Raw genomic sequence first — 12525 nt, forward strand, 5'->3', positions numbered from 1 at the left:
GCATCCAGTCAGAGGTGCATTATTTGAGTCCTTTATTGCTTCTCACATCAACCTGATATCCAGCAGCTTTCTCGAACATCGCGTTGTCCATGTCATACACGGTCAGTCCTCGTATTCCAATAACCATGTGGAAAATGACTGCGGTCAGCGCTGAGGGTGTTTCTTTTGCTGAACCTTTTTGTCCGGTAACTTTGGAGACCCTGAAGTGGACTCGAACACTGATGCCGTGTCTCAGCATTAAAGCTCAGCTCAGTGAGAATTGTGGGTTTTTCCATGTGTTTAAGGAATGTAACTCCATCTAGTAATAAAGAGAAGAAATATGGCTGAGCCTGGCGCTTCTTCACTGAAGCCGTTTTGTCTGACGCTGTAATATTCTCACTCTGCAGTGGCCAAACTCAAACCTCAGGAACTTCCGGGACGAGCAGGTGCACAAGTAAGAAAACTCTTTAACTGCTTCTGCCTAAAGCTCCAGCTCCTACTGGCTACAGGTTTACAAGCTGAACGAAACGCCACATTTGACCAACCTGACGGCTGCGTGAGGGATTTCTGCTGAACTGATTTGGAGTCAGAGCTAAAACACATTTTGGACTAAAACCCTTTTGCTATGAGTGACTCTGTACCTTAATAATCATTAAAACTAATGACTGACCACGCAATCATAACTCTACTAAACTTTACCAAACGTTTAGTAATTGCTTCGGTCATGACCGGTTTAGCTCATTTTGAGCTCAAAAACAAGTACAGCACGTACAAGACCAACAAGCACAGCTCTGAACAGCCGTTCACACATAAAAATGTCATTTATGATGGTTTTTGATTGAAAAATGAAAATCTGCGTTTCAGTATTAACAATTCTCTGAAATCAGAGTTTCACCCTTTGGGACACATTTACTTCAAAACAATGCGCTCTAACTGCTCACCATGTGGCCACGAGGGACAGGGATGCAGCCTCACTTCCGGCTCTGAAATGCAGGGGCGGGGCTAAAATAAGGCTCCGCCTATAGACTAAAACTCAGTTTTGGTAGTGATGGTTATTAAAAAATTAAGTTCATGCTAAGTCTAGATCTTTCAGCTTAATTTTGAGAGAAATCAAATATCTTTGAGAAAACAAAACAAAAAAAAAATACAAAAAAAAATATTTTCAGGAATGTAAAATTGGGGGTTTAGGCTTTGGGACAGACGCCCCTCAATAGAAAGTGCCCTTTAATGTAAATGATTTTGTGTATAATTAGTTTATTACAGTCTCTGATGATGTCATGGGCTTACATAGGTCAGAGCATAATCCATATAAATATCTAAGATCTGAATCCTTCATGGCTTTTGTTTGTTTTAAGTAAATGTTTTGTTATTGTGGGACTGCAGTTGTGAATGGTCCAGAAATACTGCCGAGTACATCTTCCAGCTTTACTGGGCAGTGGTGTGGTGGGCGGTTACTGGTTTTCAGGCTAGTTTAAAGTGGGGTTTACTGTGTAAAGCCATCCTAACACGGCTGTGTCTGTAGGTTTGTGCGCAGGTTGCTGTATTTCTATAAGCCCAGCAGTAAACTGTACTGTGTTCTGGAGTTGGAGCATCCGAAAGCTCCTCAGCTCACTTTGGCCGGCTGCCAACTCATCAACTTCCTGTTGGACTCTGAAGACGTGAGTATATCAGTTTATATCACAATACCTACATTTAGAGCTGGTTATTCATTCACCCTAATGAGAAACTGTAGAACGGACTCGGTTTATATCACAATACCTACATTTAGAGTCGGTTATTCATTCAGTCTAATGAGAAACTGTAGAACAGACTCGGTTTATATCACAATACCTACATTTAGAGTCGGTTATTCATTCAGTCTAATGAGAAACTGTAGAACGGACTCGGTTTATATCACAATACCTACATTTAGAGTCGGTTATTCATTCAGTCTAATGAGAAACTGTAGAACAGACTCGGTTTATATCACAATACCTACATTTAGAGTCGGTTATTCATTCAGCCTAATGAGAAACTGTAGAACGGACTCGGTTTATATCACAATACCTACATTTAGAGTCGGTTATTCATTCAGTCTAATGAGAAACTGTAGAACGGACTCGGTTTATATCACAATACCTACATTTAGAGTCGGTTATTCATTCAGCCTAATGAGAAACTGTAGAACGGACTCGGTTTATATCACAATACCTACATTTAGAGTCGGTTATTCATTCAGTCTAATGAGAAACTGTAGAACAGACTCGGTTTATATCACAATACCTACATTTAGAGTCGGTTATTCATTCAGCCTAATGAGAAACTGTAGAACAGACTCGGTTTATATCACAATACCTACATTTAGAGCCGGTTATTCATTCAGTCTAATGAGAAACTGTAGAACGGACTCGGTTTATATCACAATACCTACATTTAGAGTCGGTTATTCATTCAGTCTAATGAGAAACTGTAGAACGGACTCGGTTTATATCACAATACCTACATTTAGAGCCGGTTATTCATTCAGCCTAATGAGAAACTGTAGAACAGACTCGGTTTATATCACAATACCTACATTTAGAGCCGGTTATTCATTCAGCCTAATGAGAAACTGTAGAACAGACTCGGTTTATATCACAATACCTACATTTAGAGTCGGTTATTCATTCAGTCTAATGAGAAACTGTAGAACGGACTCGGTTTATATCACAATACCTACATTTAGAGTCGGTTATTCATTCAGTCTAATGAGAAACTGTAGAACGGACTCGGTTTATATCACAATACCTACATTTAGAGTCGGTTATTCATTCAGTCTAATGAGAAACTGTAGAACGGACTCGGTTTATATCACAATACCTACATTTAGAGCCGGTTATTCATTCAGCCTGATGAGAAACTCCCTCTGTGTGTAGGATGGTCAGGTGTATCTGGAGGACTTGGTGAAGGATATTGTCCAGTGGCTCTCTTCCTTTTCTGGGCTGAAGTCTGAGCGCAGCCTCCAGAGTAACGGTCTACTGAATACGCTCAGTCAGCACTACTTCCTGTTTCTGGGTGCGCTGTCTGGGCAGCCTTCAGGAGTCAAAGCGATGGAGAAATGTGGAGCGTTTCAGTGGTGAGAGCACGTTCCCATCAGCCTGGTGCTGTGAGCACAGATAGAGGACCAGTTTTCACCTTCGTCCCCAAAACACACAAACCCGGGGCTTATAACGGGGCTTATAACGGGGCTTATAACTCCATATCAATATATGCTTCCATGTACAGTTTTATTATAGTTAGTTGATTAAAAAATGATTTGATTTTTAAAAAGTCGATTACAGTCTGTGCTGTCAGTTAACTGCTCTCACATGACTAGTCGAGTTCATGGTCATGTGGTTCGGTCACAGGTCATTAGTCAGAGTCCTGTTTGTGGTAATGCGAGACGCGTTTTGTATTGATTAATTACCTCTCGTCCAGTTGGCTTGAGTGTGTTGCCAACTCTAATTATGCTAAATTGTGCGAACACAGTCTAAAACAAATCATGTCATGGTTAAAGGGGTGTGTGTGTGTGTGTGTGTGTGTGTGTGTGTGTGTCTAGTCTATTGAACCTGTGCTCAATGAAGAATCAAGACTCCCTGCTGAAGCTGACTGTGTCCACTTTGGACTACAGCAGGGACGGACTGGCCCGGATCATTCTGTCCAAAATCCTCACTGCTGGATCTGATGTAAGAAACCACCTTCATTCATTTCAAGTGCATTGGGAAGGGCCCCGTGGCAGTGGTGCCGGGGGGGTGGGGGGGAGAGGCCCCGCGGCGGTCGTACTTCATTAATACAGTCTACATTCGTTCTTCATTGCGGTCATTAATAAACGTCTTTGTGTGTAACAGAACTGTCGCCTCTACGCCACTAAGCACCTGCGTGTCCTGCTGAGGGCTAACGTGGAGTTCTTCAGTAACTGGGGCATCGAGCTGCTGGTCACTCAACTCCCTGACCACAGTAAGGCCGTCTCCATGGAAGCGCTGGACATCCTAGACGAGGCCTGTGAGGAGAAGGTAAGTCGCAGAGGCTCAGTCGTGTTATGCTTTCACAGTGTCCTGCTGGTTTGTGCTGGTGCGAGTGAATGGCTAGACTTCTTCTGCCTCCATGGCTACAGAGTAAAAGCCGCACGGCGCCTCCTAGTGCGCTGAAGTAGCCGCCGTTCAAAGTTTGAGGCTTTAATGCTGATGTTGGAGTGAGAAAAATGAGTGGATGATGCTGATGGTCATTGCGGTTTTATTTTCCAGGACTTTGGCAGGTCGATTATTCTGCGAGTGTGTTTGACCTTTTGACCTCCTGTTTCTCCAGGCCAACCTGCACGCACTTATACACATGAAACCTGCGCTGACTCACCTGGGAGATAAAGGACTGCTGCTGCTGCTCAGGTGATGGAGTGTCTTTAAATAGCCACTAGCTGACCACTGAGTCCCTAGGTTACCAAGTATTTGTTCGTTACTTTGGTATTTTGTTTTTCTGAAGCGTCTTTTCTTTTTTTCAAGCCACAAAGTTGTAGCTTGAAGTCCAACACGTCGTCAGCAGTGGCTAAACACGGTTAATATTGCTGAGCTGTAACTGCCACTGCCCTCTGCATCCCAGTTACTGTCTGTTTTCTGTCCTGGTCAGATTCCTGTCCATTCCCAAAGGTTTCTCCTACCTGAACGAGAGAGGATACGTCAGCCAGCAACTGGAGAAATGGCACAGAGTAAGACCCTCACCTTCACTCTATGCAGCACTGTGAAAAACTTGCCGTAAGTACAGTTCAGGAGGAATTTGTGAGTAGACGAGATATAAAACAATCCACATTCATAAAGAAGGAGAAACATCAAAATAAAATAACAGAAGTTTCCAAAACTCGACGATGGACTGACCGCCCCAGAGTCCAGACCTCAGCACCACTGAATGGGTTTGATCATCAACCAGCTTCTCAGACTGAGCTTTGGAGGCATGTCTGCAGGTTCTCTGAGGAGCTGAAAGTGAGGCTCCTCAGAAGAACGGAAGCTGGAATGAAGGTAGAGAGAGACTCACTGACCCTCAAACAACTGAGGGTACAGTGAGCTGCTGAGGATTCTGGGTAATTTTCCTTTAAATATGTATGACCAGTTTTCTTCCTCAAGAACTTCCACTTGAAGGGAAATTTGTTGGGAAATTAAATGAGAAGTCTCTAACAGTGCTGTACATCTCTCTCTCTCTCTCTCTCTCTCTCTCTCTCTCTCTCTCTCTCTCTCTCTCTCTCTCGCGCTCTCTCGCGCTCTCTCGCGCTCTCTCGCGCTCTCTCGCGCTCTCTCTCTCGCTCTCTCGCGCTCTCTCTCTCGCTCTCTCGCGCTCTCTCTCGCGCTCTCTCTCTCGCGCTCTCTCGCGCTCTCTCTCGCGCTCTCTCGCGCTCTCTCTCGCGCTCTCTCGCGCTCTCTCTCGCGCTCTCTCTCGCTCTCTCTCTCTCACTCGCGCTCTCTCTCGCTCTCTCTCTCTCGCTCGCGCTCTCTCTCGCGCTCTCTCACGCTCTCTCTCTCGCTCTCTCGCGCTCTCTCTCTCGCTCTCTCGCGCTCTCTCTCGCGCTCTCTCTCGCGCTCTCTCGCGCTCTCTCTCGCGCGCTCTCTCGCGCTCTCTCTCGCGCTCTCTCTCGCGCTCTCTCTCGCGCTCTCTCTCGCTCTCTCTCGCGCTCTCTCTCGCTCTCTCTCTCTCGCTCGCGCTCTCTCGCGCGCTCTCTCTCGCGCTCTCTCGCTCTCTCTCTCGCGCTCTCTCTCGCGTTCTCTCTCTCGCGCTCTCTCTCTCTGTAAAGCTGAGGACAGTAAAGTAATGCGAGTAGAAGTGAAGTCTGTTGTGTATCTGCAGGAGTACAATCTGAAGTACGTGGACATGGTGGAGGAGCTGATGAACGAAGCCCTGACCACGTACCGCAAACCCGTTGACGGAGACAACTACGTCCGCCGAAGCAACCAGAGGTCAGAGGCCATGTCTACTTTTGGTTCATTCACATTGAGACGGTCAGTTCAGCCTGATTTACAGCAGATCTGTGTGCAGGTTACAGAGTCCCAGCGTCTACCTGCCTGTACACCTGTATGGTCAGCTGGTGCACGACAAGACCGGCTGTTTGCTGCTGGAGGCTCAGGTACATCACCGCCTCACTCCACATCACTCCACTCTCCCTGTACCTCATTCCACATCATGTTATTTCACTCCACATCGCTGTAGATAATGAAAACAGGCTGTAATGCTTTCAGACGCGCCATTGAATTATGAATTCTGTAAATTGATGCACCCAAACATTACTATATAGACCACTTACTGATTACTGAGGTCCACTGTCTGCAGGCATTGATGGAGTCCTGCCTTATAATATGGTATAATTATAACTTGTATAATACTGTTTCCTGCAGCGCCCTCTGATGGTCAGACATGTTTAAGCTTTGAAAGGCTTTCTCCTCTGCTGACCGTATTATTTTGCCATCTAAACACGGACAGTTATAAAGAACAGACCGAACGCTGAGCTCTGTGTTGTGGTTAAACGCTAACTTCTTGATGTCTACGTTTCAGAACGTTGTTCCAGATCTGAGCTACACAGTGCGTTCTCCTGTTCTGGATACGTGGGAGGGGATTAAGCAGCTGAAGGCAGCCTTGTGGGCACTGGTGAGTAGAGTGTGAGTGATGCAGGTCACACACAAGCTGTCTGGAACCAAAGTTCTCCACATTTGTTACTGGTGTGTGTTACTCTGCGTTGTTCGCTGTAGTTTTGGATCTGAAGGCCATGACATTTGACGACATTTAAGATACAAAGCTTTTAACTGCTTACTTCAGTTGTTAAGCTGTGCTGCTCTGGTTGCGCCGCCTGACTTTTCAGACTAATTCAGATGAAACAGGCATCTACTTGGACGCCCATAGAAACCTTTGTTCTCCTGAGGTCAGAGCACCTGACATGGTAAACAGTCCCTCTGGTCCCTCTTTTGTATAAGCGTGTCAGAATAAAAGTGTTTATAGTATAAAGTTTAAACATAAAATCAGGCCAAACTATTTTAAACAAAACAAGGTCAGTTTGATTGACTTGAATTTAGCTGTGGAAGGAAAAGGCTTGGCGTCTTTTGCTCATGTTCCATGCCGATGTCTGCAGTGAAGGTTAACAGTGTGGGCTTGATGTGTGAATGTGTTTTGTAGGGGAACATTGGCAGCTCCAACTGGGGGGTGAATCTCCTGCAGGAGGAAAACATCATCCCAGATATCATCACTCTGGCACAGAGCTGCGAAGTGCTGTCTATACGAGGGTAAAACATGCGCGCATACACACACACACACACACACACACACACGCACGCATATACACTCACCTGTACAGTTGCTTGTTAACACAAATAGCTAATCAGCCAATCACACGGCCGCAGCTCACTGCATTTAGGCCTGTAGAGGTGGTCAAGACGACTTGCTGAAGTGCAGACCGAGCATCAGAACGGGGAAGAAAGGGGATTTAAGGGGCTTTGAACGTGGCGTGGTTGTTGGTTCCAGACGGGCTGGTCTGAGTATTTCAGAAACTGCTGATCTGCTGGGATTTTCACGCTCAACCATCTCTAGGGTTTACAGAGAACGGTCCGAAAAAGAGGAAATATCCAGTGAGGGGTCAGTTGTGTGGACGAAAATGCCTTGTTGATGTGAGAGGTCAGAGGAGAATGGGCAGACTGGTTCCAGATGATGGAAAGACAACAGGAAATCAAATAACCACTTGTTATAACCAAGGAATGTCGAACACGCAACACGTCGAACCTTGGAAGACGATGGACCACAGCATCAGAAGACCACACCGGGTGCCACTCCTGTCAGCTGAGAACAGGAAACTGAGACTGCAATTTGCACGGGCTCATCGAAATTGGACAATAGAAGATTGGAAAAATGTTGCCTGGTCTGATGTGTCTCGATTTCAGCTGCGACATTCAGATGGTCAGGTCAGCAGTAAAGCATGGATCCATCCTGCGTTGTGTCAGCGGTTCAGGCTGGTGGCGGTGGTGTGATTGTGTGGGGATATTTTCTTGGCACACTTTGGGCCCCTTAGTACCAATTGAGCATCGTTTAAACGCCCGCAGCCTGCCTGAGTACTGTTGCTGACCATGTCCATCCTTTTATGACCACAGTAGACCCATCTTCTGATGGCTACTTCCAGCAGGATAATCTCAAACTGGTTTCTCGAACACAACAATGAGTTCACTGAACGCCAGTGACCTCCACAGTCACCAGATCTCAATCCCATAGAGCACCTTTGGGATGTGGTGGAGCGGGAGATTCACATTATAGATGTGTAGCTGAAAACTCTGCAGCTACTGCGTGATGCTGTCATGTCAATATGGACCAAAATCTCTGAGGAACGTTTCCAACACCTTGTTGAAAGTATGTCACTAAGAATTAAGGTAGTTCTGAAGGCAAAAGGGGGTCCAGCCTTTTACTAGCAAGGTGTACCTAATAAATAAAATGGTGAGTGTATACATATAGGTACGCATACATATAGGTATATGGGCAGTAGAAGTAGTGGACACTCCTTAAAAAGATGGTTCTTCAAGGTTCGAGGCTTCTTTAGCAAAGCCAGTGAAAAGAACCCTTTAGATAGAACTATGAACACTAAAAAACTATATATATATATATATATATATATATATATATATATATATATATATATATATATATATATATATATATATATAATGTATGCATACATATGACTATATCACAACACCAACCTTTAGTCATTCGCTCTCTCTCTCTCTCTCTCTCTCTCTCTCTCTCTCTCTCTCTCTCTCTGCAGGGTGTGTATATATGTGCTGGGGGTGATCAGTCGGACTCGGCAGGGCAGTGAGGTTCTGAAGGTTTTGGGCTGGGACTCGGTTCGTCACGGCCGGAGGCAGCAGTGGCCCATCGTCGAGGAGATGGAGACACGGTTGCCGGGGGAACTGAGCTCCATCCCGAGCACGCTCAGTTTAAACTCTGAGTCTAACAGCTCTCAGAGGGAGAGCGAGAGTGAGAGTCAGCCCAGTGAGTGCTCACTGTCACAACATTAGCATAGGCCACGCCCCTCATGTGATTCCAGCAGTCAGTCATATTTGGATGGTGTGGAAAAGAACGCTTTGAAATCAGAGCCCCTTCTACTCACTCTCGTACTGCATGCATAAGCCCCGCCCCCTTTGACTCACTTTCCTGTGGTAGAATGTACCACATTCATAAGCCCCGCCCCCACCTCATCTATTTTGTTCGGGTAGGATGCAGAACATTTATAAGCCTCACCCTGTCTCCGCCCACTTTACTCTGATTGAATGCATCACATTAACAAGCCCCTCCCACTTCACTGGTTTTGGCCGTTTAATTGCATCAGTAGTTCTGTACAATTCCCCCGGTTGTGCTCTTCGTTTCCAGGTCTGTACTTTGTGGATGATGAGGTTGACGGAGTGGAGCGCTGCGAGGACGTTTCAGTCTGCGTACGTTCCAAACCGGTGAAGGACCGGAGTCCCTTCACCATCCTGTCGTCGTCTCGTCTGGTCAGAAACCGCTTCCTGAACTCCCTCCCGCTGCCCAGCATGAAGCCCCGCAGCGTCAGCGACCCTAAACACCCCGCCGGAGGGAAGAAGTCTCCTGAGGAGCTGCAGCCAGGCACCATCCGGAGAAACCGCACGCTGACCGAGCCCTCCAGCTACTCGCCAGGGGGCGCCGCACAGGGAGAGGTGTTCTATAACGGGGGCCGGCCCCCCCACAGCCCCGCCGTGAGCCTCGAAATGTCGTTCGTGGGTCCGAGAAACCTCCAGGACGGCTTGGGAGAGGGGTCAGACACGGAGGGGAGAGGTCAGTAAGAATACGTACGTTTTCAGGGTCAATACGATTTTCAGTTCAGACATTAGGATTCAGCACATATGTAAAAAGCATCATTGAGCTGGATGTGTGCATAACACAAGCCCCGCCCCCTCACACCCGCTTTACCCTGGTAGGGTGCATCACATTCATAAGCACTTCCATCAGCCCCAGTCACTTTACTCTGATGGGATGTACCAGGTTTAATAGCCCCACCCCTTCATCGCCCATTTTACTCTAAAAGGATGCCCCAGACTTGGAAGCCCCGCCTCCTCATCACCCACTTTACTCTGAAAAGATGCCCCAGGTTCTTAAGCCCCACCCCATCCTTGCCCTCTCTTACTCTAATAGAACCAGATTTGGAAGCCCCGCCCCCTCCTGCTCACCGTACTTCACTTTATCTGTAGCTTTATTTTCACGCGTTACTCACAAGTCCCTCAGTCTACACGCTGCCATGGAAACACTCGGATCCTGTTCAGACAGCTCTGAACTGAACCGTGTGTTTGTGTCTCAGCTTTGCAAAACTGTCTGAAAGGTCAGCGTAAGGCGGTCACTCTGGACAAGGGGTTGGAGCTGGAGGTCAGAGGTCAGCGTGAGAGGAGGGTCTGTGACGGGTCATCCTCCGGCCTGCCGGGAGGAGCCTTAAAGAGCCGCAGCCAGAGCTTCAACACGGACACCACGACCAGCGGCATCAGCTCCATGAGCTCCTCGCCCTCCCGGGAGACCGCGTCCGCCGTCACCGTGGATACGGACTGCGGCAGCATCAGCACCGTGGTCAGTGCCAACACCGTGAAGATTGATACGGTGAGGATCCCATGCAGTTGCATGTCTGTCCGAGTGCCGGCGTGGTTTCAATGCTAGAGTTACTGCATGCATTTTTAAATGACTATTATTACCGTTTTACTGTTCATATGAATACGTTCTCGTCTGCATGACGGACGCGTTTATGGACAGGGTTTGGAGAAGTGCTGAGGCCCGGTGGACAAGGGCAGTTAAAGCCAGTGCTGAGAAGTTTGGGTAGAGTTACAGTCACACCACTGATCTTTCTCTGTGTCTCAGAGTGCGTCCCTGGTTCCTCCCGGTTCTGCCCACACTCTGCCCCGTCGGGCGGCCTCCCTGCGCTCCTCCTCCACGGTGAAGAGTCTGGTGTACTACAACAGCTTCAGCCCGCGGGATGCTCTGGGTTACGCCACGCTGAGGAGCCTGCAGCAGCAGAGGATCCACCCCTCCCTCTCCCACAGCGAGGTACTGGCTTCGCCTGCTAAAGACGTGCTGTTCACCGACGCCATCACCATGAAGACACGCAGCCTGGACCTGCGGCTCCACGCTCCACGCAGGTGTGCACTCACTTTGACCAGAACCTGCTCGGAGCCTTCCTCATACGAGCTGGGCCTGGATGTCTGAAAACAGCCTGGTATCTTCTGGTTAACAGTCGTGATCATCGATTACATCATCCAGCTTTCCTCACGTATTTACAAGCTCTTTAACAGTAAATTTGTTCCTGTGAAATCACAGCCCTTGACGGTCTGAGCTGCTTAAAGAAAGCTGTGTAGTTTCATATTTTAAGCCCGTATTTCTGTTTAATTCAGTCTGAACTGCGGTTTGAGAACATGTTGTTTGTCTGGTTCTTCAGCCACTCAATAAAGAGGCACAGGTACTTCGGGCCAATCCATCGCAGGGTGTCCAGAACCCTCCAAATGCGGTGCGTGGGTAGTAGACCTCTACAGAACGCCCCTCTAGAACTGAGATCCTCCCTCTCCCGTTTAATCTTGTGTTGATTTAGACCTTTGTAGATCAGCTTTTGCTTGGGTAGATCAGACTTGCCCTGAATAGATCCTCTTAGATTTCACAGAATGACGCGCGGTACATAAGAATAATGAACTATTGGAAGAGCTTGTCCTGGTTAGATCCTGGTTAGAGCACAATTATCGTGACATCAGACATGGGTAGAACCTGGATGAAGCAGATTTGTCCTCAGTAGATAAGACATAGTCTTGATTGATCCTGGGTAGATCAGACTTAGTCTTGATGAACTCCTGAGGAGATCAGACTTATTCAAGGTATATTAGACTTGGCCTTAATCGGATCCTGAGTAGATCAGACTTGGTCTTAATTACATCCCAGGTAGATCAGCTATGCTCTGGATAGATCTTGGGTAGGTTTCAGACATGTCCTAGATTAAAGCTGGAATAGCTGGCAGTGCTGGTGAGGTTTCTGTTCCTGGACTGCTAATGGCTGAGCTGGTTCTCCTGCAGGTTTCTGAAGGCCCTGAGCTTCGTGTCTCTGGATAAGGATGACCTCCTGAGCCCCATAAACCACTCCACTCTGCAGCGCTCCGCCTCCCTGCGCTCCATGGTCTCTAGCGTCACCTACGGCAGTAACGAGGATTACATCGGCCTCGCCCTGCCCATGGACATCACCGACCTCTTCCACGTAATTCCTCTCACTGCCGTTGACAGAACTTGATGCACTGAATCGTTCCTGGTGAACTGGAAATGGGGACGGTTTTCAGATGAATGCAGGTGTTTTTAAAGAAGATTGAACGTGTGTTTTACAGGTTGAGGAAACCTCCTACTTGCAGAAGAGAACGAGCCCACCAGCTGCAGAGAAGTCGGTGTTCTTTGGAGACTCTGAAAGTGAGGCTTTAAAGTGACTAATGCTGTTTTAAATGCCATTAGTGTGTAATTGACCTACAGCGCTTAAAGTGGAGTCTCTGAATACAATCATGTCTGGTTTCCACAC

At 47.3% G+C, this 12525-nt stretch overlaps 1 protein-coding gene across 1 annotated transcript in view; it reads left to right on the plus strand.

Annotated features, from left to right (window-relative positions):
• The window catches only part of rictora (RPTOR independent companion of MTOR, complex 2 a), a 32626-nt gene that overhangs the window by 12751 nt on the left and 7350 nt on the right, over positions 1-12525 (plus strand). Inside the window, exons 19-35 of the mRNA XM_017686229.2 lie at positions 387-433; positions 1502-1637; positions 2874-3073; positions 3536-3662; positions 3825-3989; positions 4282-4358; positions 4597-4675; positions 5803-5912; positions 5992-6079; positions 6505-6597; positions 7120-7226; positions 8750-8976; positions 9355-9777; positions 10298-10587; positions 10843-11120; positions 12039-12216; positions 12341-12419. Coding sequence (XP_017541718.1) covers positions 387-433; positions 1502-1637; positions 2874-3073; positions 3536-3662; positions 3825-3989; positions 4282-4358; positions 4597-4675; positions 5803-5912; positions 5992-6079; positions 6505-6597; positions 7120-7226; positions 8750-8976; positions 9355-9777; positions 10298-10587; positions 10843-11120; positions 12039-12216; positions 12341-12419 — 2704 coding nt within the window. The remainder of the gene's footprint in view (positions 1-386; positions 434-1501; positions 1638-2873; positions 3074-3535; positions 3663-3824; positions 3990-4281; positions 4359-4596; positions 4676-5802; positions 5913-5991; positions 6080-6504; positions 6598-7119; positions 7227-8749; positions 8977-9354; positions 9778-10297; positions 10588-10842; positions 11121-12038; positions 12217-12340; positions 12420-12525) is intronic.

Source organism: Pygocentrus nattereri, chromosome 20, assembly GCF_015220715.1.
Source record: "Pygocentrus nattereri isolate fPygNat1 chromosome 20, fPygNat1.pri, whole genome shotgun sequence".
Taxonomy (NCBI): domain Eukaryota; kingdom Metazoa; phylum Chordata; class Actinopteri; order Characiformes; family Serrasalmidae; genus Pygocentrus; species Pygocentrus nattereri.